Source organism: Passer domesticus, chromosome 1 (genome assembly GCF_036417665.1).
Source record: "Passer domesticus isolate bPasDom1 chromosome 1, bPasDom1.hap1, whole genome shotgun sequence".
NCBI classification, from domain to species: domain Eukaryota; kingdom Metazoa; phylum Chordata; class Aves; order Passeriformes; family Passeridae; genus Passer; species Passer domesticus.
Window position 1 is genome coordinate 137,954,204 of NC_087474.1, and position 26,974 is coordinate 137,981,177.

At 42.3% G+C, this 26,974-nt stretch overlaps 1 protein-coding gene and 1 long non-coding RNA gene across 10 annotated transcripts in view; one reads left to right on the forward strand and one right to left on the reverse strand.

Annotated features, from left to right (window-relative positions):
* Positions 1-26,974, forward strand: part of ESRP1 (epithelial splicing regulatory protein 1) — a 52,676-nt gene that overhangs the window by 21,625 nt on the left and 4,077 nt on the right. The window contains exons 14-15 of one of the 7 annotated variants that reach the window (XR_010348522.1): positions 8,972-9,077; positions 25,188-25,693. Coding sequence is in view for 5 of the 7 variants with exons in the window: in XM_064391826.1 (XP_064247896.1) it covers positions 8,972-9,062 (91 nt within the window). In the remaining 2 variants the exon portion in view is untranslated. Of the gene's footprint in view, positions 1-4,362; positions 4,382-8,971; positions 13,550-25,187; positions 25,694-26,974 lie in introns of those variants that run through there. The other 6 variants (XR_010348526.1, XM_064391826.1, XM_064391836.1 and 3 more) reach the window with 6 other exon arrangements.
* Positions 37-9,058, reverse strand: LOC135282275 (uncharacterized). 3 transcript variants are annotated; one of them, XR_010348547.1, is made up of 5 exons: positions 7,561-9,058; positions 7,205-7,272; positions 7,064-7,107; positions 5,463-6,912; positions 37-4,404 (listed from the first exon to the last, which is right to left on the reverse strand). It is a non-coding gene; the product is annotated as an uncharacterized LOC135282275 (long non-coding RNA). The 3 variants fall into 3 exon arrangements; XR_010348546.1 differs by lacking the exon at positions 7,064-7,107 and having other exon boundaries at positions 5,463-5,644; positions 7,205-7,269; XR_010348548.1 differs by lacking the exon at positions 7,064-7,107.

Genomic DNA, 26,974 nt, shown 5'->3' on the forward strand with positions numbered 1-26,974 from the left:
AAAGCAGAGGAGAACCCAAGCACCAACAAAGAAGTCTTTTTTTTTTTTTTTTTTTTTTATTGTCCCCAGAAAATGCACAAAATTCACAAAAGAACATTGTCTGCTCTGCTAAGGACTTGTGATACCAAGAACACCTTGTTTGGTATCTTGTTCAGGGAAACAATTTCAGGATAACTAGGGATTTTCCAAGTTTTATGGTATTGCAGGTAGCAATGTTTGGGGGACAGGGAGGCCGGTTAGTGTTTCTTTGTTTTTGTTTTCTTTTTTAACCTAGGACACACATTTCAGTCCTAGGGATATTTTTTATTATTTTTGTTTCACCTAACATTCCTCTAAAACTTACTAGTTTTCTTTGTTATGCCCTCAGTGGGAATTGACATGTGCAGTACTCTTTCCCATGTCCACAAAGAAGCCCTTGGCCCCTCTTTAGAATGAATGGGCTGGGGTCTGCCTTAGCAACTTCTGAAATACTGCCTCTTTGTGTTTGTAACAAAGTAAATTTTGACCTTTATGATGAAAACTGTTTACTTCTATGACTACTATTGTATTGAATGCATATCTAAAGAATATAGAGGCATGTGTTCTTCCTGTCCTCATCAAAACCTCTCACAAAGGGCTTTTGGTTTTTCTGGATGTATTAGCTATCTGCTACAGAACAAAATCTCTGGATACCTGTTGCCCTCTGCAGTCATGAGGCCTTGGAAGGAGCCATGTTCCCTTTAAGCCATAAACATTTTCTCTGGTAGGAAATCTGCTGGACAACTTGAGTTTTTTTTATCTCTGCAGCAGGGACCAAAGAGCTACTTAGGAAGCTGTTAAGCAATATGAGCACTTCAATACCTGTAAGATAACAAAGGTTTTCTTATTACTTTATCTATATGTCTGTGAAATGACTGTTGTGGTTTTTTATTAAAATGTTTCCTTCACTCATGAGTTACTTTCTATAATGCCTTCAATATCTGTTTTATGGTTATGATATTATCAAACTCAGCCTTGTTAATGTAAGATTAAGAAAAATAAAATTCCAAACTTGCACTGGCAATATAAAACAAGGTTCTCAGTAACGGTTCTATATTTCATGAAAACATAGTAGCAGTAATAGTCTGTGGTTACTAATATATTTTACTTCTTAAGAATAGACTGGCCACTGCAGGCTAAATGTCATGTCCTAGTGATTTCTCACTGAATGAGTTCCCATGTGAGTTTCACCACTGGCTGCTTGGGCTGTGGGCATATATGCTGGTCACAGACAGATCAATCCCAAGCCCCAAAATATCCATTTTATTTTCTTGTTTAACTGGCAGTTGTTCACTGTTTTTAGGAAACCATTACTACATAGTTTCTCTGCCAATTACAAATACTGCTCTTTTAAAGAAAATAAGGAAAAATTTCTGGACTCAAGTTGGCTTCTTTGTTGTGAAATTTGGTGTTTAGGTATTGCTTTTCCACCCAGAATGTTTATCTACAGACAATTTGTATGTACTCCAATAGATGTAGTGATTCTTTGTAGAGAATGTTTTTGGCTTGGTATTTTGAGGGTTTGGTTTGGTTTTGGTTTAGGTTTGTTTCTCTTTTTTGTTTGTTTCTCTTTTTTTTTAATACTTATTGCTTTTCAGGCAAGTTTCTGTGCTTTATCCAGGATACAAAAAATAGAGTCCATTTGAAACAGCAATCAGAACTCTCCTAAATGTAGCTTTTTTTTTTTAAGTCAAAAATTAGCTATGTGCAGCAGGAAGAATAGGGTATCCTCTGTACTAAGTGTTCCATTTAAAAGCACATCCAGGAAAAGTAATATAGAGCTGGTAGGTAATGGTCAGACAATAGTTCATAAATCTAACTAGTGAATATTTATGGAAATAAGGAAAACTTCTTTGAGCTACTGCCAAAAGCTTTTAGAGCTTGTGTTTTGCAAGGTCAAGTGGCTTTATAATAGTCCAACTCCATTTTCCACACAGAAATCAACTTAAATGGTGGAAAGCAGGGAGATATTGGTTTGGTTTTCAGTACCTATCAGATATCCTGAAACTCTCAGACTTGTCCTAATGCTCTTACAGCTTTGGTGATGAAACCAGTGGTGTAAAGAAATTGATGCCTTCTAAGCTATTAAAATAGCTTTAGTGAATTCCTAATGAAAAGGAGGGAGAGCAAGTTATTCAGGATCTGTCAGTCTTTGATATCACTGTTCAGCTTGTAATTATATCTGGCAACATGTTCTGACAGCAAATCAGTGGTCTTCCTCTCTGCCTAGTCCCAAGCTTTTAAGAAAGAACAATAGGATCCATGGGAAGGAGGAGTTTCCTTTATCTAATCCTAGGTGTATTAGGTGCTGTACATACATTGGAAATAACTGCTCTACTTGGCAATTGCTAACACATCCTATAGAATCTTTTACTGTATACAAACTTGAAAGCTATTGCTACAGGCTAAACAGTTTTAAAACAAAGTTGAATCTTATTGTGTTTATTAAGTTCTGATGCTGTTTTTATCACTTTTAAGCAGTGCCTTTAAAGCCTCAAAAGTATCTGTCAAAATCCATACATGTAGTAATACATTTTTACTTTTTTAAAAAGTATTTAAAATAGCATAGTGGAAAGAAGAGATTCTTAATTGTAGGACTTGTAGCCAAAACATGATATGGAAACTGAAACTTGGTGTAGGTTCAAACAAACTGGATAAATTCCATGGCAGGAAATTCATTGTGAGTTAGTGAATACACAGAAACCACACCTGGCTCAGGAAGTCCTTGAACTCAAAATTAGTGGAAGAGCATTCTTGTGCTCTGTCCCCTATGGTAAATTCTTGTGCTGTTGAACCAAGGTGGGTAGGTATAAACTTGTTTGTTCACACCTTTGTGGGGCTTGTCTTGAGAGATATGGGCACTGCTTGAGAGTGTGGGTCTGTTCCAGTGTGTTTGTCTAATAGTGGCTAAGTTGGGGTTATCACTCTGTTGGGCCAGTGTGTACAGTTCTCTCCATTGGAGTGGTTTGAGTTAAAAGGCCTTTTTAGGTGATAAATGTATAATTCTGACACTTGCTGCACAGGGAAATAAAGGGTAGTGTCTTAGTGTTTTCATGTCTGCTTATGTCCCTTCCTGCTCTGGACAAGGTGTGTGTTTTCTCATCACACCTACTAGAAGTATATACATTATAACCTTGTAGAAGTATATACATGTGCAACATACCATATAGCAGTAATATTTATGTATACATACATGAAGATGTACGTGTAAAAGTAAAATGACCAATCAGAGCAATAATTAAGGTTAGAAAAAAGTCTCACTTGTTCTCTGTGATGAATCAGATTCTCCATTATGATCATCATGGGAAACAAGTGAGTCTTTTCTAACCTTGGTTATTGCTCAGACTCTTTTTGAAGCACAATTAAGTTACAGGGAATTTAAAACTGGCAAACCTAGGAACAAGTGGGCGATACCAGTCAGAGCTGCTGCCAGCAGCTTTGTTTACATATTTCTGTGTCTGGCTAACCAGCACCACTTGACAGAACTGGGTTAGGAAACAACCATATGTGTATTTAGCCTGGGAGCTCTGTCACAGATGGAGAACAGCAGCAGCCAGAAACAAAACCTCTTTTAGTAGTACTCACAGCATCACATCAACACTCTGGACCACATCTCTTAAACTCTTGTGATTTTGTTTTTATTATTATTTTTATGCTAAGTATGTCAGCTTGGATTGCATGAAATCACATCTGCAGTGATGGGCTCACTGGATATAAAAGCTTATTGGTGGCTTTTAGTTGCTGTCCAGTAAATGGAGTTCAAATGTTTTAAATAAAGTGTCTGAATTTGGGACTCCATTACCTGTCCTTGTTCCATTGAGCTGCTCTCCATCATGAATTTGTCAAAATAACCTTAACTCTTTAGTTAATGTCACAAATTTGTCACCAGAATGATTGTTTGGGGGGGACACTTAATTATTCACTTTCAAAATAAATGTAGCTTGCCAAGGATTAGAACAGCAGGGATGCCTTTAACTACTACCATATTTCATTGGAGGAGGGGTGCATTAGCAGGGAAGACTAATTGTTGCATGCCTCCATAGGCTGTCATTATCTCTTCATTTGTAGGTTCTAATTAGTAAAACTGCCATGATGTGTGAAAGCAGTAGAACAGTAATGCTCTGATCAACAGCTATCTGGATATTAAGACAGCAAAATTATTTAAATTAAATAACAAACCAAACAAACCCCAACTTTCTTCAAAGCTGGTACATCTGTTAAAATGTTGTTGCTAGTAGCAGTGTCCAAGTTTTTACTCAGCCCACCATACAAAATGCTGCCATGGAGACTGGTGGGGACTTCTTCCTTTTGATTCCTTAATATACTCAATGACTTGATTTTCAGGTAGCAGCTCTTACTGTCATCTTCAGACTGTTCCCCTGTTAACTGGTAAAACAATTGGATTTGTATGAGGGATTAATTGTTACAGCAGCATTGTGCAAGCTTGCTGCAGAGATCAGTATGAGTATAGTTTTCCCTTTTGTCTATTTACAACACAGTTCAGTGGTGGGAGAGAAGATCTGCCTGTTGTGCCTGAAGGCATGTGTGTCATCCGTGCAGGTGGCTTTTTAAAGGACTTGCAATGATCTCAGATTACTCATGGCACCAAGGTACATTGCTGGATGCTTCACTTTACACAGAAAAGCAGCCTTCTACAGGGGTGTGTTGGAAGTCCCAGCACTACCCAGGGTAGGCTATTGCAGTCTTCTGTGGCAGAGCTTCTGGATCCATTCCCCCTGCTTATTGTTGTCATGCTACCCTGGCCTTATCCAGCTGGGAAGTTGATTTCAGTAGGCAGAATGGGCAGCAGATTATCTGGTTAAATGTGGGGAAGGTATCTGTATTGAAGGAGCTTTGTTTCCAGGGATAGGTGGAAGGAGGGTTTTTTTGGAAGGAGGATGTTTCCAGGGATAGAGCTGGGTTGATCATGGAATAAGACTTCTTGGATCTGAAAGCATGTTTTTTTTTTTTTTTAATTAAAATTCTGCCTTGTGGAGTATACAGCTTGTAATATTCCTCCATGATTATATAGTCATAGGGATCTAAATGTTTGTTTGATTAACAGGTGACCTGATGGTTTAGTGCTCCTACTTCTGCTATTTGTCAAGTTATACAGCCTTTCTTTCTTTAAATATGGATAAACATTCCAGTCTTGGAACAAGAAAATTATTCTAGCTGTGTAAATACTCTTGCTAGTAACATGTCTTGTTAGTTTTTGTGAACAAAGTACCGTGTTAAAGCTTTCAACTTTGGTGATTATACCACAAAATTTAGTACTAACTTATGTATGAACCACTTCTGAAAAAGCTTTATACTGAAGCTGCATTTCCTCATGGGCTGCTTTCCAGTAGTGAACACTATAGACATTATGCTGTAAGCTTGTGTACACATGCACATTGTAATCATGTCCCATACCAGCCCAAGGAGTATTTGAAAATCCCTACCAGTTTCTGAAAAGATCTGCTCTTCACTGAAGTCTGGGATCCTCTGTCAATTTTTGAGTTTTTCTGAAGGCTACTTGGTAACGTGTGTCCTTTATTTTTCCTGTTCCTCCTGCTGGCTTCAGTCAGAGGATCTCACTTTGAGGTGCTGCAGAGGTGCTCTGGCTCTGCTGATCTTCCTAGGCCTAGAAAAGAGGGGAAATAAATTAATCTTGAAACTCTAATGGATGGAACTCTAATGGATGAGTCTGACAGGTTTTCTTTCACTGCTAGTGCTCCTCTGAGTATTAAAGTAAGGAATACGAATTTAGACTAACTTGAAATCAGGAGCTGTCTTACAGTCCTGAAATTAATAGAAGCTCTGAATCGGTACCTCGATGAAAGGATATTGTACCAGTATCTGTCACAAAGCAGACAACAGTTAATATACTTCACAAACAAAAAAACCTTTTAGGACTGCAGATAAAAAATCCAAAGGAAAAACGGGGATACAAAAACTGCAGGGAGAGAATTGAAACCTCTAGATGGTGTCTATGCACACATTTGTTCCTATGTGCAAATAGTGCTGGGTATGTTTGTGGTTCTCTTGATGGACCTGCAAGATACTTGGCAGAGATCTGAAAAGCTGCTTGGTTATGTATGCTGACTGCTCCCAACTCACACCCACTTGTAATATAAACCACAGCTTCCTTCTGGATATTGGTATCTGTTAAGCAAATGTATAATGGAAAAACTTGTTAGAAAATCAGGAGAGACAGTGAACCTCAATATTTTCACATATTTTAGTGATGAATATTTGGGATCCCTTGAGGTGTATAAATGCTGCTTGAATGCCAACATCAACCTTTAGAACATGTGAAAACATGTTCATGCATCCAAAACTGATTTCTGAAACTTAATTGTTTTATTTTGAGATTCTTTGGAGAATACAACAATCTCAGAAATACTGATTGGAAACATTCCAATCCTGCCTGTTGATGAGATTCAAGAAGAGAGATCAGTTCATAAGAAAAAAAGATTTGCATTGGGAAATGCTGCATATCATATTTGATTTCAAGTACTAGACAAATATAAAAAGAGTTCAAGCTCTTGCACTGCATCATTATATAGTGGTATACACCTACTAAGAGCAACTGTAGAAATTCTGTCTGGCCTGATGTAAAACATACAAGTATTTGTTCCTGAGGCTTGTTTGATTAAAGAATGTAGCTGGGAATACTTGTCTTGTATGCCTGCCTGCACACTTTCTACTACATTTTCATGTGTCTTCTATTGACTTCTTTTCCATCTGGAGACATGACCACTCTAAGTCACTTGCTGCTGTTCCTCTGGGAGGTTGTTACCCCTCAGACTGGGTGAATATAGAATTGGCTGGGAACAGTCCATATTTTATCTTCTCTTAGGGAGTCGGAGCAGGTAACACCTTTAGCCTTTGAGAAAGGCTATGAAAGACCTGAAAAAGAATATCAACGTTTCTAACATCTACAGCTTGAATATTTTGGGCATAAGAAAAGATTTTTATTTATTACTCCTGAATAAATTATATTATTGTGGCATTAATATTGCTTTAAAACAAGACAAGCCTGTCCCTTTGTGGCACTAACCTTTAAAATCTGGCAGTTGCCATTGACCACAGAAGATGCTGTGTCTAAACAGTCCATGAAACATAAGTAAATGGAAGAAAATACTGCCTTGCTGGCAGCTGTGGGGAGCTCCAGCCCCAGGTGTATTTGGCAGATACTGACCTGGAGCTTGCATCCAAACTGTGGGATGGGCATATCTGCCGTGGATTCATATCCTCACTCTACAGCTACTACATTAAAAAAAAAAAAAAGGTTGGAGACAGCATGTGATGGTTTATAAGTTCTAAAGCTGAATGGTGCCATGGTGGGGAAGACTTATTTTTGGCTTCATTAGTGTCATAAGCTGACCTCTGGGTATTATGTTTGAGAATCTGAGTAGTACAAAGGTGTATTGACTGTAGTTTTTTTAGGGATTAGTATGACTACTAATGTAACAGAAAAGGCATGCAGGAAATTATTAGTGGGAAGTGTTGTGATAAGTTTGTATGAAGATGGTTCTCTACAGCATAAAGTCTTACCTTCCTACAGCTGTCTTTTCTGACAATAGGCTCAAAATTGACAAAAATCATTACAAGTGCTGTCCTTGGCACCAGACTATCTATCTAGTGGAACCACCAGTGAAGATGATGTCACAAAGGTACCCAGGAATGCAGTTGTGGGCATAAACAAGATTTATAAGCAGTTCCTGTGGAAAAAGGAAAAGCAGCTTTCTTTCTAGACATGGACAGCTGTTCCCTGTAGAAGCAGCAATGTTAAACCTCTGTCAAATTTCATTCACTTCCTGAAACACCTTGAAGAGGTTTCTCTGAAGGGCGGCTATAACCATCTATATATTGTGTCCAGGAATGGCTTGTCTGCTGATTTACTCTTACCTGCTGTGATTAAACTGTTCCCTTCCATGCTCTGCTGCATAAAGATGACTCAGGGCTTTGCAAATTATGGGAACTTGGTGAGGTCAAGACTGAAAACTGATGAGGACATATGCTTGGGGGCAAATGTGCCTACTGGAATTGGAAGCTACAGAGGCACTCAAGAAGATGAGCTTTAATTTAGGGAGGTGGAATATAAGGCTAACACTGTAGGACTCGTGTGGAGGGAGGACTCCTCCACAAGGCATCTTAGGACAGTACCCTTTGGGCTAAACTTAGTCTTCAGGTGTACCAGCTTAGGTAAGGATTGAAACACCAGTGTAAGGACACAAAGGGAAGACTGATAGAGCCCAGTAGAAATTTTTTTCATATTTTCATAGCCTTGGGCTGGGAGAGCAGAAGAGGAGGTCATCTGAGAGCTACCTCTCTAGTGTGGTTTGGAGAGGTTATCTCAGGTCTAAGGAAGAGCATTGAAATGGCAATGCAAATGGTTAGATTCTTGATGCCATGCATGGAAGATAAAGCAAAATTATCGAGGTAGCTTTGAGCAAGTATGAGTTCTTGGAGAAGTGAGTTCTTAATTTATTTTTTTACTTTCATAAAATTATAGAGTAAATAAGATAAGCCAGTGACATCCTTCAGTATTAGCACAACTTTAGGGGTAAGTAGTGGTCTGTGCAAATCTATTTAGTAGTGAGCATGTTAACTTTTCCTCCAGAGACTTTGGGCATGTGTGGCTGTGCAGGAGATGTTTGTCTCCAGGGGCAGTCTCTTGAGGTCAGGCAGTTGGGGCTGCCAGAGTCTGGGGACAGTGGTCTTCAACTAGATTCTGTGTGTACCCATGTGTTGTGCAGTTAGGGAAAGCTGATTACCCCAGTGTAGTTTCTGTTGTTGAATTGCTCTTAATGCCATGGTGGTGGGAGCATTATGAGTGTCTAATTCTGAGCCTGAGCTTTGACATCTGCCCAACACTTTAAGAAAGGTTAAGGTTGCATAGCCAGTTGCTCTTTCCTGCATTAGTTTGGCTTCTGATTGCTTCTGTCTTAACTTGTGTTTGTAGTATGCAGCAGAGGATGGACTTGTACTCACAAATGATGCGGCCAGGACAGTGTCCAAAGAATGGATTTGCATTTAAAGGCCCCAGCAGTTAGACTTCCTTAGTGAAGGTAAGGCTAAATCCCAGGAGATAGGGTTTGTGGGTATCATAGTGTTTTATTCAGATAACCACCATACTCAATGTTATTTCTCATTTGTTGCCCTGAGAAGGGAGCTACACTTTGCTGTGTCCAGAATGTCACACTGCAATATGTAAAACCCTATGGAAGCCATAATTTAAAGGATTTTAACTACTCCACTCATCTTAAGGGCTGCTGCTTTACATGTTTCCCAGGGCTTTGAATGCATGCTACTTCAAGCTTTAATAGCAGTACTGAGAGCCTGCAGAAAGCTTCTCAGAGCCAGTTTTCTCTGTGGAGCAAAGTGTGGAGATGATATTACTCTCCTAGCAGTGCACTAAAATGAGGTGTTGGTTAGACAGAATAAGCCACTTTCTTAGGTAACTACAGAATCCAATGTCTAAGCTTCACACTGATGTAAAATTGCAGCAATGAAGTAGTTTGTATAATAGCAGCTACTCTCTTGCTTTTGTGAGCTTTCTGATCAGGCCACTTCAGCCTTTCAGGTTTGGTTTACTTGATCTTCTGTATAGGAACAGTCAAAGGGTGAAGTCACCCAGAAAGCATTTGTGCAGAAAAATGCAACTTGAACTGCTAAGCAGTGTATTGATGGACCATGAAACTTATCATGTTGTAGTCTCAGAGGAAGATATAGAAATGTATTTGCAAAAAAATGCTTCTGTCATCTCTACTCTTTGAAAAAAATACATAGTCAAAGAAGTGATTAGATTTTTTTTAATGCCCCTTTCTTTCCTCTATTCCTTTTTTCAGCTTTCCCTCTGAAAAACAGCAACAAAACTGTTTTTTCTAATTCTTCTGCTTTTGACACAGACAACTTAACTCAGGGTGCAATCTACTTTGGGTCAAAACCTTTACCTGCAGCATAACCTCACTGCCATCTGCTCCAAGTGTGCTACTTTTGCATGTGTAGTGACCATCTCAGCTTGTTGTCTAACCAGCTGGCCTTTGGCTGGATTGATGAAGCTAAATCCTGACCCTGCACTGACAGTCAGAGCCATAATTAGCTGCTTAGTGGACTCCTGGCCTAAACTATGCTACATCAGTTCCCATCCATTTATTGTGGTGCCATCCAGTGACTAGACCAGAAAGCTTCCTGATCCAGCTGGAAAAACTCATGGGGTTTGTCTTTGTTTTTAGCCAGTTTACAGCTTAGCAGCACTAGCTGCCTGTGTTGGCCCAGAGACAGGAAAGTAGAAGTGGCTGAGGCAGGCACTGAGACATAGGAATGGCATTGCCATGTTGGACTTAATTTTAAAGCTTCAACTCCAAAGGTAAAAGGTCATGTAATAGTGAATAAATTCAGGTATATTCTTAGTGCAGCACTCTTAACTTTAGTAGAAAATGCCATTAAAACTGTGTGTGTAAGGTGAAAACTAAAGCTTTTGGTTCATCTGTAAAGATTTTTAATTTAGGAAATCGAGAAATTAATATTTGCTTTTATCATGGTGTTCAGTGACCTGCACAACTCTTTCATGCAGATTCCTCTCCCCTTTCTGATGTTTTGAACAAACACAGCAAGTCTAGATGGAGATTTTGATTATGTTTCCAGCTTTACTGCTTCTCAAGCCAGTTGTGCTCAAGAGAAAAACTACCAGAACTCTAGAAGTGACCAGAGGGATCTGTTACTGTTTTGAAGTTTATGCACAATTTTCAGACATGCACACACAGACCACTAAGCCCTTCACTGACAGCACAGGTGCTGGAATTGTGAAAATCCTTGAGGGTTTCTGCTTGATAAAGTATTAAGCTGCTCTTAACACAAAAATTGTTCAGCCTGAACCTACAAAGTCTGATTTCTTTGGTTCTTTGAAATAGCAAAAAAGTCTGTTTTACATAATTTTGCACACAGTTTAAAATAGTTCTTTTTAATTAAAGTGTTTTACAACCTCTAATTTTGCATTTGACATTTTAATAAAAAAATCTTTTGTCTTGTATATATTTGTCTAATCTCTGCAAAAGAAGCCACTGTAAACTTTATATGCAGGCATATTTTACAGAGTGCAGAAATAATTAGGAATGTAAAATGGATTATCTAAGGAAAAAAATGCTGTAACTTTGTAAAAATATGTGTGGGATGTTAAATGCTTTGTCTCTGATTCTTATCTTGTAGGCTTTTCCTATGCACTCAAGTATTTAAATTTTAAAAGGCTTACAGGAGTAGGCATTTTCAAACTTGGATCACACTGTGTACTCAGAAAATGAGAAATGCAGTTCACCTCTCTCCCGTGGTCCTACTTTCATATTTCCACTTCATGCTCTCTCCACCTTTCTTGGTGTTTGACTGTCTTCTATGCAAGAAAAGTAATGTGACCTGTAGGTAAGACCCAGTGCCTCGTCTGCTCCAAGAGAGGGTCAGTCAGAGCTTGCTCTCTCTGGACTACAGCCAGTAACCCAGCACCACAACTGTCACTCTTAGCAGAGAAATCAGAAATCAGATGCTATTCATGCTCCTAAATAACTGCTGTCTTTTAGCAGCCCTGGGTCTCCCTGCCTGCCCTGGGACTGGGCTTCAGGCACAGGAGTACATCGCTGCACCTTTCCATGGCAATTAAAATCCTCATTTGTGCTGAGGAAAGGGGGAAGGAAACCCTGAAGCAGAGATGCATGAGGCTAAAAGTGGCAAATTGGATAGGTTCTTTGGCACGTTCAAAATAAATACTGCAGAACTGAGGAATGCAGGCACTTTAGGTAGGTGGTGCTGTAGGAGTTTTTAGTTACCATGAACCCAAATCCACAACAGTGCCTTGGTATCCCTGAAAGTAAGTAAAAGTGAAAAAAGAACAAAAGAGGGTGGTGGGGTGACAAAGTAGAAAAAGTCTTCCAGACAAGGGCAAGTGATAATCTCATTTCTAGTATCTAATTAAAAAACCTCAATCTTCCCCCCTTTAATTCTTAGTTTTTGCCCTTCTCTTTCCTTGGTCCAACCATCCCCTTCTCACTCCAGCCATAGTAATCTAGATTTACATTTTATCCTGGAAGAATTCATACTGTTACAGTCTAAAGTATTTGACAGGGCCTTTTTTAAAAATCACTGTTCTATAAACATGACTACATTGAACATGATTAATTGATGCAAGATATTTTAAAATGCTATTTCCAACTTTTCCTTCTGAGAAAATGGTTCTGCCTTTAATTATGCAGCACAACTACAAATTAGTAGTTATGCAAAAGGAAAATTAGCCTATGTAAGCCACTAGGGAAGTGATGGGGGAATATAATTTTTGCCTATTATCTGTGCAGGAATATCTCAAGTGTGCAAATAGAGACAGACAATGAGAGGATGGGAAGCAGTAGGCCAGAAAATGTTTGGAAATATAAATCACAAACTGAATGCAAAAATAGTTAAATGCTTTTGCAAAAACTTAATTTCATGTTGGGTTGCACAATGGGCTTCTGGTTTGGGATGCTTTTGTATTTTTCCAAGTATTCTCTACACTGTAACTGTAAAACTTCAGCAAAAACTTATAACCAACAATTTGCTCAAAAAATGCAAAGTGAAGAGAAGCAACATGAAAACAGCTTCCCCCAGGCCTGCTGAAGGTATTAGCATTGCTTAGTTTGGTGAAAGGAGGCTGGAGAAAAGTATGAGAACAGTATATTAAAAATGTGGCTATGAAGAAAGAAGAAATAAATTCTTCCCATTGTGCATGGGACCAGAAGAAGGCAGGGATTAAGGGTTCAGAACAAACCTTTTCCTACCATCAGTAGTTAAAGACTGATCTGAACTGCCTGGGCAGGCTGCACAGTCTCCACCCTGGTAATCTTTTGGGACTGGTTGGCCAAGCACTTATCAGAAATGGCACTGGTGTAACTGGTCCCACTGTCAGGCACAGATGTGGACAAGATGTCCTCTTCGGATGTTCATCTTTGTGATCATACTGGTTTTTTTTCTTAGGACCCTGATCTCAGATATTATAAAGTTAGCTGTACATCTTAGCCCCCAGCTCAGATCATATGTATTTTGCTATTTTTCACAAGCTCTTTTATGTTTTAGAATTTTTGTATTCTGTGTTTTCAGAAATGAATCTTTCTATTCCTTTTCAATACGTCTCTGTTTAAATTCATTACAACATTAAATATAATTTAACCTAAATCTGAATAGAATGTTATTTCCCTGTTATAATGTGTATATGGTTTAGAAAACAAATTAGAAATGTTTCCCAGAGAAGGGAGAAATGTGTATGGTCTGTTTTCTTTTACAAAATTAGTTGGTGAATCTCACAGCTCTGCTATCCTTTAATATCTCCATTATCTCAGTTAGGCAGGTTCTCAGCTAGAGGCAATTTTATTTATTTAAGCAGGAAAGCCTGAGACTCCATCAGTAAAGATGAAAGTCCAATTCCACAATGTAACTTTCTTGAGGTTAAGAGTATTGATTGAACTTGAGATGAGAATCTATCACTCGTGTTTGAATGTGTAAAGAATTTCTAATATGAAGGTAACTGGAATTAATCTGAAAAATTAGGTAAAAATATACTTTCATAAAGACTATATTTAAATTTATTGTGTTACATGGAGTAAGTTTTTCTTTCTTCTCTTTTTCTATGCCCTGTTGTGCTTTTCCTAGAGTCACCTCCTTGGAGCTCCTCTCTGGAGCTAGGAATGGGGTAGAGTTGGGCTGTGTCCCTCACTGGAGGGAAGGGCATGAGAGGAGACCCAAAGCAACCATCCTGAGCAAATGTCAAAGCACTGCCCCAGGAGAAAGGATGACAAAGAGCAGGCATTGTCCACTCCCCAGCATCTCCCAAGGTCCAGACCGTGTCCCTTTCTGGGGCTGTACTCGGGGAAGGAGCCTGTGTTTGCTGGGCTTGCCAGCCCCTCAGAACAGCTGGTTCTTTCAGCATGGGCTCCCAGCCGCACAAACTCCTTGCTTTGTTGTCATTTAATCGTTAATCACTTGAATGGAGATGTAAACAACTGTGCTCTCTTGTGCCCTCACCCAGAAAGGAGCCAAGCGATCCTTTTACACTCTGTAGGTCACTCTGGGCAGTCAGAGCGAGTGTAAGCAAGATGAGTTTGCTTTCACCCACCTTTGCCACCTCTGCCCTGCTTGGTTTGTGAAGCTGATGGCAGGTCATGCCCTACTAAAGGAAACAAAGGAAAAACAAATATTTTCATGGTGTAAATGGAACGTGGTGATAAAAACTGTTCTCCTGCGGCTCTAGTATGTCGTGTGGCAGTTCCTTGGTGTATTACCTGCACCTCCCCAGGGAATGTGGTTCAAGTCTGCAATGAGACACTGCAGTAACAAAGTTGCAGCAAACCCTGCTGAAAGGATATAGAGCCAAAACACTGCCTACAGAACCGAGCTGGAAAACAGCTGTGAAACTGACTGTGACTGCACTGAGAAAAGTTATTAAATACCAATTTTACTTCTTCATTGTAAAAATGAGAAATGTGGCTGCACACATCAGCCTGGCTGGGCTTGAGTGGCCATAGCTGAGCAAGGAGCCCACATGAACTCCAGTAAGCCCCACCCAGACTGCCTGTCATTGCCTACGACAAACTGTCTGAAACACAGAAATATCATATCATCTCACACCTGAACTTTGGGGGTGTTTCAACATTATCTCTTCAGTTAATGAAAGATACCACTTCTGCCTACAAGGTACGCCCCTAATCCTATCCTGGGGCCATGATTTCATAGTATGAAAGCAACCCCCTTTGAAAATCCCTTTTCCCTCACCAGCTGTGCTCGCACTCAGCCCTGTGCCACCACACACCACCCTGGGTCGTGGGCATAGCTCTGAGGGTCCAAGGGTATTCTTAGGATAAAGAAGCAACAGAGACCTTTAACTACTCTATAGTTGGCTATTACTGACCACAGTTTGGAGTTGGATCAACAATGGTGGCTGCACACACAAGGGAGCCCCAGTGCTAACCAAAGAGCACCATCACCAGCACAGGTCTGTCACTAGAGCATCACGGGATCACAGGCAATGAAACAGCCTGAGAAGACCCAGGGGGAATTGGGGCAGGCCAGTTGGAGGCTCTCACCCTGATGATAGCACCAGCATATCAAATCATCCCACTCTCAGTGAAGACTTCCTGTGATGGGCAAGTTGGGGTAAGAAACTTATCCCACCCAGTTTTGTTACACCACAGAAGAGAAATCAAATGCAGGAGTGGTTTGGACCTCAAAAGCTACAAGCCTTGTCTGCCCAAGCAATTAATGACTGATTTCATACTGATTTGTCAGCCTGACTGGTGATAAAAGAATGGACCTGGGCTCACCACAGTCAGGGAGCCTGGATGGGGAGTGCTGAGGCCCTGCTGTGAATTCCTGCTGGTGTTTGGGAGGTCTGGGGAGGAGCTGAGGCTGTATGAACTCAGCTGCAGTGAGATCTTTGATGGGGAGGGACAGAGGGAGAAAAGGACAGAGAAGAGTCTTCTCTCAATGGCTGCAGACACATTTAAGTGCACTTACCAGGGAGAGCCCACCATAATAGCACAGGAATGAAATGAGAATGTACAGAAATGAGTGCAGAGAAAATTAAAGATGGCCTACATTAATCAGCAAGCCTGGTTTGCTTTTTAGAGAGCTGTTACACACTGGTGCCTGCAGAGAGAATCTATCCATCATTGTATAAAGAAGCATCAGCAGCAGAATTGGATTTTGTGAGTGCTTGCTCTAAGATCTCTAGCACCAAATCCAATGTCTTGTGTCTTTCCATATGCCGGGGTCAGCTGTCAGTTGTCTGTGTCCCAGCACGGGAAAAGGTGGTTCTAGGCAGGCCGCGCTCTCGAAGAAGGAGTCTGGACTCTTGATTTTGGTCTTCAGTTGAGTTTATTGTTCCTCATCTACAAAGTTTTTCTGTCTGTCCAGCCGAGGTCTGATCAGCAAGACAGCCAAGGGCACTCTCTCCCATCCACGGGGCGGTTGTCTCTTTTATAGTGAAAACTACGTATTAGATATTTACCTTCTATTTCCAATACTTTTCGCCCTTGTTGGCAAGTGCACTTTCCCTATGAACCAATCCACACATGCCAACATCATCCTGAACATGGATGCCAAGGAGAAGAAAGAAGAAGGACAGGGCATGCCCAAATTCCTCCATCTTGGGACTCCCGACCCATGTACAGAATTCCAAACCCCCCTGTACAACATATAAAACCCCCCTGTACAATGCATTATAATTCAAGTTTTATCAAGTGAATACCATCCCCTCACCATTCATGCCTGAAATTCTCTCATTTCCTCACATTCAGGTGTCTTTGGCTTCCTGCCAGGGTCTCCGAGCCCCTGCCAGGGCTTTGAGACATCCAGGGCATCCAGAGAGATGCTCTGGGTTCCGACACCATGCACAGGAGCAGTTTCATGGGCTGCTGCAATCCAGAGGCTGCTGGCTTTGTCCATGCTGTCCATACCATCCCTCCACCTGCCCTGCTGGCTTCCAGGAAACAAAGGATCACCCATGGCTTTGCTTAGCTTCCAGTCTCAGCCCCTACATCAAAGCCAGCATCAGGTCACAGGGGAAGGTGTCTGCTGCAAGCTCCCCAGCACTCCCAGCTTTCCACAGGCAGCAGGAGGTCTCTCATATGCTCTCCACATGAGAAGGCACACAGCAGCACTTCACCTGCATTTTTTTAAGAGACTGATGTGTAACTTGGAGTGCAAGTATTCAGGCCAAATACAGAACAAAGCAGCCCATGCATTAAAAAGATTCAGCCCATGCAAGTCTGCCTTCAGGTGAAGTGGGAAGGGATATTACATGGAAAAAATGTCACTCAAAAGCTATAACAAAGTAAGCACAATGTGACAGAGTGACATTACTAGAGCACCCCACTGCTTGTGAGCCATCCCTGAAATACAGTTACAACCAGATGGGAAAAACTAGTAAGGCAGAGTTGAGACATGAGCTTTAACACTTGATTCTTTTTCTGACAGCAACTGCAAAAATAGTATGGAATGGCATGACATGTTCATTGTTTCTTTCTGACTTAAGGTTAAAAAGCAGCCTATGTTCAAGGAGACTGTACCCAAAGCTTCAAACCCAACCTGATCTCAGTCTCAGGCAGGCTGGGTCTCCTTTCCCTGTGTGATCACCAATTACAGCTGCTCTGCAGGTTCAATAGCACCCTCGCTGGTGCCTGGTGAAGGCTTCTGTAACCTGGGCTTGCAACCACCTGGGGAGCTCATGGGCTGTGGGGGCCCTTGGTCTGCAATACTGCTGGAGCATCACACATCAATGTGGATGTTCTTCCCCCCTGCCACTGCTCTCCAAGCAGGATCAAAAAATTATAATGAGGTAAAAATAGTGACAATGTAAAACCGGGTGCTGTGCTTAGCTGTACACCTCAGGGCAGTAACAGCATATTTGAGGTCATTACTCAGATCTTCATCCTTTGTCAGGAAAAAAAGAGGAAAACCATGTTTGGGAAAAGCTGGGAGCCTCTGGCACAGCCACCCCATTTCATGGGCAGCACCCTGCCCGGCAGAATCAAAGCACCCACCCAGCACTGTGTGGCAAGTGGGAAAAGCTGCTTGAAGCCAAGCTCTTGGCCACAAAGGGTTTGAGAATAAACTCCACTTCTGGCCTATTGTGCAGGTGATTTTCTTCACCTCCCAACTCATTATAAAACCTATGAGCTGTGACCAGCTTTTTTGTTGCTACAAGCAAGTAATTCTGCTATTGACATGTCTGTCTGTGGCACACTGAGACCTGGCATTGCCTCCACCAGCTGAGGCTGTGGCCACAGAGAGCAATTCCCAGCCCGAGAAGATGGAGCCTGGGAGGTGGAAATACAGAAAGGCAGTGTCTTCCACATCTCTCTCTGTATGTGCTCTGGGATAAATGACTGAACTGACAGCAGCTGAACCAACTGGAAGGAAGGCCATTTCTGGTTTAAGTAAATGAGCAGATTGAGGAACTAGGTGAAAGAATAAAGAATAAAGAATCAAGAATCAAGAATAGCTGCTGCTTCTCCAGGAGACAGCTTCAGAGCTAGTTTGTGAATGGGCCACTTTCTCCTGCTCGTGTCTGTGAGAAAACCACTGTATTGTCTTGGCATGTAGGTGACTTGAACTGACATCAGTGATGATCATACACTTGCACTGGAGGGGAAACTGAGCTTTCCTTGATGGCAGACGCTGGCTCTCCCTGCAGTGCACACCAGGATCACCTGACAAATCCCACCAGGGTGATGCACAACACACTTCGGGTACTGACAGATTTACAGAATGCTGCTTAAGGTAGAAGGCAGCTGCACAGCAGCTGTAAAAGCCGCCTGCACATTCTTATTTTGTTGTGTTCAACTCAATTGAGCTAATAAGACAAAAGGCAATTTCAAAGCACCTTGTCCAAGAGCTTCTTAAAAGCTCACACAATTAAAGCGCATTTGATCTAAAAATAAGGTATCAGTCTTGACAGTGTGTAATAGCTACAATGTTTTAACCCAGGAGAAGCAGCTCTGTTAAGTGTATCGCGTTACAACTGCTGGCACCTGGGAATAGCCTCTGTGTTTCTGGGTCAGTCTTTTAGATCCCAGTTTGTCAGACTAAAAGGGACTGAACCTCTCTTACCTGGAACGAAACAGCTCTCTGTGTGCTGTGCACGCCAGTAAATCTAATGGCCAGCAACAGTGCAACAGAATCACGTGTGCCGCTGCTGAGAGCACTGCTGTCTGTGATTTCCACCATCCTGAAATCAGCCTCTGGCACCCCATTTCACTGCCATTTGGGTGCTCTGGAAGTTCTGCTGCTGAGTGATTTCTGTTGTTTCAAACCTGGCAGTGCTCACTCTGTACCTCCTGCCCCACCCTGCAGAGCTTGCCCTGGTCCTGCCGTGACAGCAGAGTCTGAGCAAGGGCTGGTCTCAGGGAACCTGAGCTTCACCTTACTCTTTGCTAGCCTAGTGGTCTGACTTCTTTGGGTTTAGCACAAGATGGCTACGAGTATTATCTATAGGCAAGGGAAAGTGCAAACAACTTTTATCTCCACAAAGCCAGGCAGTGTGTCCCCCACCGGCTTGGGGTCAACAGCGCCTATCTGAGAGGTTAAAAACTAACAGCCTCTTATCTACAAAACCTCTTACAACACCGAGACCTGAGATATCTTGTTTTCTGGCTCTCGAGACAAAGACCCTGGCTTAGGTTGACACTTTAAAGTTTCATTTTGCCAGTTGGGAGTTTGCAGGGCTTTGTGTGTACCAACACAAACAGCCACATCACGGGGCTGCTGTTATCACAAAAGTGAAACCTATTCCAACTGTCATCCTGCTATCGAGTATCCCAGCCCCACTATGTCCAAGGAGAAGCAGGTAGTCAGCTACACCTGTTTGCTTGATAATTATTGATGATATGGAGCAAGGAGTATTGCAACACTGCAAAAGGTCCTTAAAAATGTTCGGAGGATGAAAATTGCTGGCACTGTTGTGATTTTGAAGCTCAAATAATAAATGATTCAACAACTGTACAGTTACCATGGGGATGAATTCTCATTGAGCCTAAAATTACCAAGCTGCTGACAAGGAGCTATTTTTAGTATCAGCAGATGTGTATCTTTAAGAACATCAGCACAGACCTACTACTGTGTGTTTGTGTATGCATGCCTGCTATAATTGAGTTTTCTCATGCTAATAATAAAAGCAAAAATAAGTAAATGTCTGACCGCTGGAACAGACAATGCAGTGATTTCGGCTGGGGGTGGTAAGTGGAAATTGCAATTAATGCCTGATAAATAAAGCATGCAAAGAGGCTAGAGTGCCAGTGTGTAACTGAACTAGTAGCAGAGCCCTATCATGACTGTCAGCTAGCACACTGCAGTAATGGAGCATCTATTTTTGGTGTGCATGAGTATCTAAGGGGAAGCACTCATCTGCCCCGTCAGAGCCCCTGACACAGCAACACGGAGGCTCAGAGCTGACACGGGCTGCTGGCGCAGATCCTGAACCCCCACGCTCAAAGACGGCGTTTGTAAGCGCTCTGCCTCTACTTCGCACTTGAGGGAGGTGCGAGGATCGCCGGCAAGAAGCCGCAGCCCGGGCGGGGAGTGAAGCGCGGCCGGTGCGGGGCAGGCCCCGCGCTGAGGCCGCAGCCCGGCCCGGCCAGGCCGCGGACAGGCCGCCACCAGCGCTCCTCAGTAACTCTAGCAGCACCGCCTGGAGACCTGCCTCTTTTTTATAGCCTCATTTTGCTGGGGGAGAGGCCAGAGGGTGACTGTAATGACATCTCGTTTGGTGCTAAAAGGATTGGTTGGTTTTGGCCGAACACGTAGCAGGGCAGACATATCCCTGCTCGCCAGTGCAGCACACACACATGCAAAAGGGGCTTGCTAGCGAGCCAGCCAAGCAAAAATCAAAAGCAGTGCATTGCAGCCGGATAGGATAATAGGGTATTACAGGAGACAGTTCAGCAGTTTTGTTGAAAAACCAAACAAGCTCTTCTCGTTTCTGAAAGGCAGGGATGGAGACAAGGGAGAGGACTGCGGTGGTTCAGAGCAGGCAGCAGTGCTTCTGCCTGCACTGCCTGTGAGCCTCTGGTCACGCCTCCCACAGAGAACAACAGCGAATAATGGCATTTCAGATAAGAGAGAGGAAAAGAATTAAGCATCAAGAAAAGCCCTTGTGCCGAGACACATTTGGAAAAAATGTGAATGGTCTACCCCAGAGTAAATTATGCAGCAGGCCTGATTAAACCATCCATCATTCCCCATTTCTGATATTTAATTGGGAAATAATGGTTGGTTCCTCAGAGCTGGCTCTTGGAGATATGTTGGGCATATACATTCTGCTCTGGGACCATCCGTGTGTCTGTTACAAATGTCTGACTCTGCTAAGAAATAAAAGTGTTCTGCCACTGTAGAAAACTCCACACACATCCCCCCCCCCCCCCCCCCCCCTTTTATTTTTTCTTAATATCTGACATTATTTAACTGAAACCTTGGGGGAGTTTGGTTTGACTTTGCAGAAGCCATCCCTGTGGAAGCTAGCCAACCAATATTCCAGGTGAGATTTAGAGATGCTGTCATTCAGAAAAGCTGAACAACTTACCTATGCTGTTGGAGATTGTAGTGAGAGCTTCAGGAGGTCTGGACAGCTGAACTGCCTGGGCTGGCCATGCCCTGTTAAGATCATACATGTGGGCTTTCTTCTGAATTTCCTAATGCCCTTGCCAAGAGAAGAACAGGAGTAGTATATGCTGGGTAGGAGAGGTGTACAAGGCACATAGATATGTCTGAAAGGTGGTTTCAGGTTCATGACTTGTCTGAAGCAAAGGATGTGAATTTGATTACGTACCAAACAGAAACTTGACCTCACATTTAATTTTCATCTTCAACAACCAAAATTGGAGTGGTTTTGTTGTCCAGGCACAGTGATCAGAAACACCCACACAGTCACCAGCCTAGAACAATTTCTGAGATATCACTGGTACACAGGAAACTGCTTCCTGATACAGAAGGTGGTGTCAGCTCTTGTCAAGTCCTAAGGCACTGGGTTTGCTGAGACAAGAGCTGCTTCTATGAACACAATCCTAAGAACACAGGGGACTGGGTTCCTACAAATCCAGGAAAAGGCTTTTTTCTTGGCCTCTTAGGAATAACCCTTGCCCTTGGGCACACATGAACATTGCAGCGGTTTGTTTCCTCTTGAGTCCAAAGGTATGATCCAATTGATCCAAGTGTGGGCCATGGAGGAAACTAAGAATGCCCAAACTACAAAGATGACATCTGCCATCCTTTCTATTCTTTTTGTCTGTCTTTTCTACTGCTGGAGAAGAAAGTGCATGTGTCTGCCTGAGCAGTTTCAGAACAGTGGATGTCCTGCTTGCCGTAGATGAGTAACCAGTGCCAGGGGAAAGGATGCTTTTGCTTTTGAAACCTCACAGATTTCAGTGAGAAATACCAGAATCTAGACATGGAAGAAACTGAGAAGAATGGTCTTTTCAATCATATAACCTTAAATGAGAGTAGTAGTCAGGGTGAATGAACCTATGGCAGGGAAAAGCCTTGTAATTACATGCTTGCTAAGGACTACATTCACATAGCCTGGATTCCTTATTCCTAGCTGAGATTTAGGCAAACACTGGGTGAATTCCATGTACTGCATTAGAAAGGAATATTTTGCTGCAAGCAAATGTGCCAACTTTGTGGGATCATAGGATAATTCAGGTCAGAAGCATCCCTCAAGAGATCTCAAGTCCAGAAACCTGTCGAAAGCAGGGACAGTCCTGAAGTCAGACCGTGTTACTTTGTGTTTTCTCCAGTCTAATCAAACCCACCAAGGAGAGAGACTACAACCTCTGGGCAACCTGTTCTGATATCGGGCTGTCTTCATGGGAAAGAGGTTTATCCTTATATCCAGGACATAACGATGTGGTAAATCATAAAATCAGCTTGCTGTGCCCCAGAGACATCACCAAATAGAGTGTGAGCATTAACAACTGAGTAACAGCAGTTTTTCAAGGGAAGCTATTGATGCCAGGAGCACCCAGGGCCATGAATTTCAGCTGTGACCTATAAATGACAACATAAGTTCTGAAGTCTTTGGTACCAACAAAATTCTGTCTTGCTGAATGCACAGTCAAAAGAGCAGCAAGACAATAGATATACTTAATTTCGTTTGCTGTAATATGGGTCAAAGTGCAGTAGCAAATAACTAACTTAAACACAGAGAAAAAAAGGGCAAGTTAAGAGGAAGGTGCAGCTGGTACAACTCCAGTGCTTTCAAAATCACTTTGCAACAACCAAGAGTCAATAACCACACAGGTTGTTTTACAGCCACAATTACAGAAATCAGACTCGGCAGTGCTGTACTTCTGCCACTTCCCCATAGAGACCGAGACTTCTAAGTGGGGCATTAGACAAAAGGTTATGTCTCAAATGCTGGGGAGTTGAGGAGTACTGATGTAGGGCAAGCCCCCAAATGATGTCTGTCCTGCCATTTGTCCTGCAAACCCACAATCCCAGAGTCAATCAGCGAGAGGAAAAGGGCAAAAGCCCAGCAAGACCCCGGCCAACAGCACACCAGGCACAGAAAGGACAGTCAGTGCTGCCCAGTCAGTGTCCACATTTCCACACCCTTTTCTACGCAGTCAGGGATAGCTATTCAAGCCTGTCTTAGTTTTCTCTGTCATGCAACTACTTTTTCCCATGAGTTTGTTTCTACTGACAATTCTCCAGATGGGTCTCTAACAATCTTTCCTCTCATGATGGGGCTCCATAATCTGCTCAAAGTCTCAGTAACCTCTTTCTCTAGGAATTAGTAAGGGGAATTGAAGCTTATGTACCCTTTTGGGTGTCAGTGTAGATCCCTTGATCTAGAGTGTATAAAACCATTTTCCCCCAGAGTTGTTCCCATCTTTGTGTTGGTTCAAATCCCACCTCTGTGAAGTGCTGTCTCATCTTCTGTATCTCTTCCTGGTCAGCTACAATGTGTCCTGAGGAGTCTTGCATATAGAGCATGACTTGCAGTCCCACATACCTCTCTGGAGGCAGCTTCCACATCCATTCCTACTCTTTGACCATCAGCCCTCAGCATTAAGTGCAGAAGTCAAGGTGGTCAGGTTTGATGGGCTGGCCAGCCCCTCTGCTTCTCACAGGGAGAGCTCAGCCTGCCAGTGCCATCCACAGGAGGCAGTTTTGAATCTGAGCAGACACAGGCCATACAGCAGGGCAGCTCTCCTGGCTCAGAAAGCACTGGAACAGCCACAATGTCCTGCAGAGCCATCAGGAAAATCAACTGTAGCCATGGCTAAAGCTCCAAAATCCAACAGCACCAAAGGGACTCTAACCAAGAAGCAACCACACTGCCAGACATCAGGACAAGAGCTGCTGGGGCCTATTCCACCACACAGCAGGTGATATGAAGCAGCTGACTGGCATCCAAGATACTGAGCAACCCAGAGCTCAGGTTCTTACCCAGTATGACAGTCCCTACAGTTTTAAAGGTTTCCTTATGATGAGATGATTCTCCCCCTCTGCTCTGTTTTCCTGAGACCTGCAGTACTAAAGGGGCCTGCAAGAAGGCTGGAGGGAGACTTTTGACCAGGGTAATGACAGGACAAGGGGGAGTGGCTTTTTCTTCGTTGTGAGGGTGGTGAGGTTCTTGAATGGGGTTCCCCAGGGAAACTGTAGATGCCCCATCCCCAGAAGTGTTCGAGTGCAGATTTGATGGGGTTTTGAGCAGTCCGGTCTAGTGGAAAGGGTCCCTGCCCATGGCAGGGGAGTTGGAACAGGTTGATCTTAAAGGCCTCTTCCAACTCAAATAATTCTGTGATTCCATGACTATCACTTCCAAAAGATCACATTTGGTGTCAATTTATTAATCTCCTCTGCTGATTCACAAGAGCTCAAATAAACTGAACATCTTGTGAAGCTGCAATCACCCATGGAAAATCAGTACTCTATTTAGGTTTACCATTCAAGTTAAAACTTCTCTCCAATTTAAAACTTTCTAAAGTTTATGAACTTAAAAGTAGTGCCTCCTGCATAACACAAATTGAACTTCTAAGTGTCTGCAATCATATTTAAAATTACTGAAGCCAAAATAATTGAGACTTTCAATAACAGATAAGCTAAAGCCATTGCAATAATAAGGCAGATCTGTATTATGCTGGCTGCAAACTTAAGTCACTTGTGCATGAAGACATTCTTCAAAGAGTTCTTCATCATCAATATATATCTTACAATAAGGATGTTTGTTATGTTTAGGAAGAAGCGGGAAAACCAAAATCCATTTGTAATTCTATTTCTTACAATAATTTGGCAGTTCTGGTAGGGTTTAATCTGCTTTTTCTAGGATAAGACCTGTTTAGGAGCAGCTATCAAGGGAAGACACGCAGGACATAGGCAATATTACACTAAAACACATTTGCCTTAACTTTTACAAGACAGAAAACAGAACTGTATTCTTCCACAGATTTTACTAGATTTTTTCCCTGAAAATTTAGTTTTAAATCTAAATAGCATTTGTATAAGTCTATTTTTATTCTTAGTGTCAATAAAACACCTGCACATTTGATCCTGAACACAAGTACTGTTTCAGCCAGTCACATCTGATCCATGCTTGTGTGTGCACACGCACAGCACCCAGGTTGAGCATGTTTGCTCTTTAGCCCCAAAGCATCTTTATTTCACTGCAGACTGGAGAACAGGATCACCACAAACCAAACGTGCTGTGAAAGGCTCTCCAGGAAAACAAGGAGAAAATGAACATAAGGACTGTGGATCACTTCTAAACCTCTATGAGGTAGGCAGCTTGATTTCCAGAGATTCTGGACATCTGTGGCCTCTCTTAAAATAAAAAGTGGAGAAGAACAGATCTATGCAAATGCAGATGTGGACATTTATGTTTCTCATTTCCATCCTGCTACCAGTCTGGCACACTCCAGGCTGACTTACTCCTTTTTTATGGGAATAAGTTTTCTGTGTCCTGTGATCCAGAATCCAGCCACAGCTCAGGTCAGAGCTGACAGCAGCTGAGGAAGTTTGCATCAGAGGCATTGGAGGAAAGCAGCTGTCAGAGCAGCCTTGTGAAAACTAACAACAGAGCAGAACAGCAAGATGGAAAACATAACTGTCTGGTTTTTTGCCTTCCAAAACAACGTAGAGAGGAGATATCACACCAGTGGGGCATATCCATGCACTGGTAGGTCTGTGTTGCTGGAACAGCAACTGGCAATTCTGCCTGCTGGCAACAGGAGAGGATTAGGCACCCCTCATCTTCCATTTTGCAGGAGAAGCTGGAATGTACATGCATGCATTCAGTCACTGCTTCAGCCCTGTGTGGTTTCCTCTGGAACACTAAATTACTCTTGTAAACAAGAAATGGCATTGCAATGTGGATTTAAGAACACTAATAACCCAAATTTGCACTTTAACTGCGAGCCCATGCTTCTGTAGATTTAAGCCATGAAACTAGGACAATTGTTGTGATGCGAGTAGAATAAGCCCCAATCTCTCATGGTAAAATGCTTAGAGCAGTAAATATTTACTATTAAGCCAGCCAGGATCCATTTCCTCTAATTAAAACATTTTTATCCTGGTGCTGTTTCATCCCTTACCACCAAACGAAAAATGTATTTAAGTCAGCACTGCTCCCAAAAGTGATCCCATTGAGCTGGAAAACTACAACTTCCCTGGACTGTAAAATCAATCAGAGGTCATCTCCTGAGGGGCAGCTGATGATACAAACCCCATAGTGTGCCAGGGAGCAGTGAAGTTCCTTGGATGACGACTGAAGTACCTACATGGGAGGAAAATGAAAGCAGGTCCATTTATTCTCAAATTTACCACTTGGCTTCTAAGCTCAAAGCTCCAGCAGAATTTTTTTGCCTTTAGCTTTAAAATGGTTGCAGCTATAAAATATGTTCTTGGGGTTGGAACTGAACATATTAAACTTCTTCATATAGCTCAGGAGCTTACAGCCTATCCTTGCACCTCTTCATGAATGAAGTCCTGCCAAGTCAGTAATTACAAGCAGGACACAGAGACGTGGTGTTTTTTACAATTTCTTTTGATTGCTCATGTCCTACCTAATGCCTGCAGTGATGAAGAGCACCCTTAGCTGGCTGCATTACTCCACCAGACACCACTGTATTATATAATGGGAAGCAAAAATAATACAATTTAAATACAGGATATTGCATAAGGAACAGCTAATGCTGCACGCCTCTGAATTTATGGTGCCTGATTTCCTGTAGCTTCCTCTGCTGTGGAGTTTACAGTGTTTACTAATGCAGCTCGGGCACACTGCAGCCTTCCTCTCTGTGGGCACCAATTCTTCTCCAGCAGCTGCCTTTTGCCAAGGAAATTGCATAATGGCAGTTCTGCAGCTTTGACAAAGGTGACTGAGGTTAGTCACACAGCTAAAACATAATTTTTGGAAGAGAAAAAGTGAACCAAACTCATTGACTCAGGAAATGAGTGC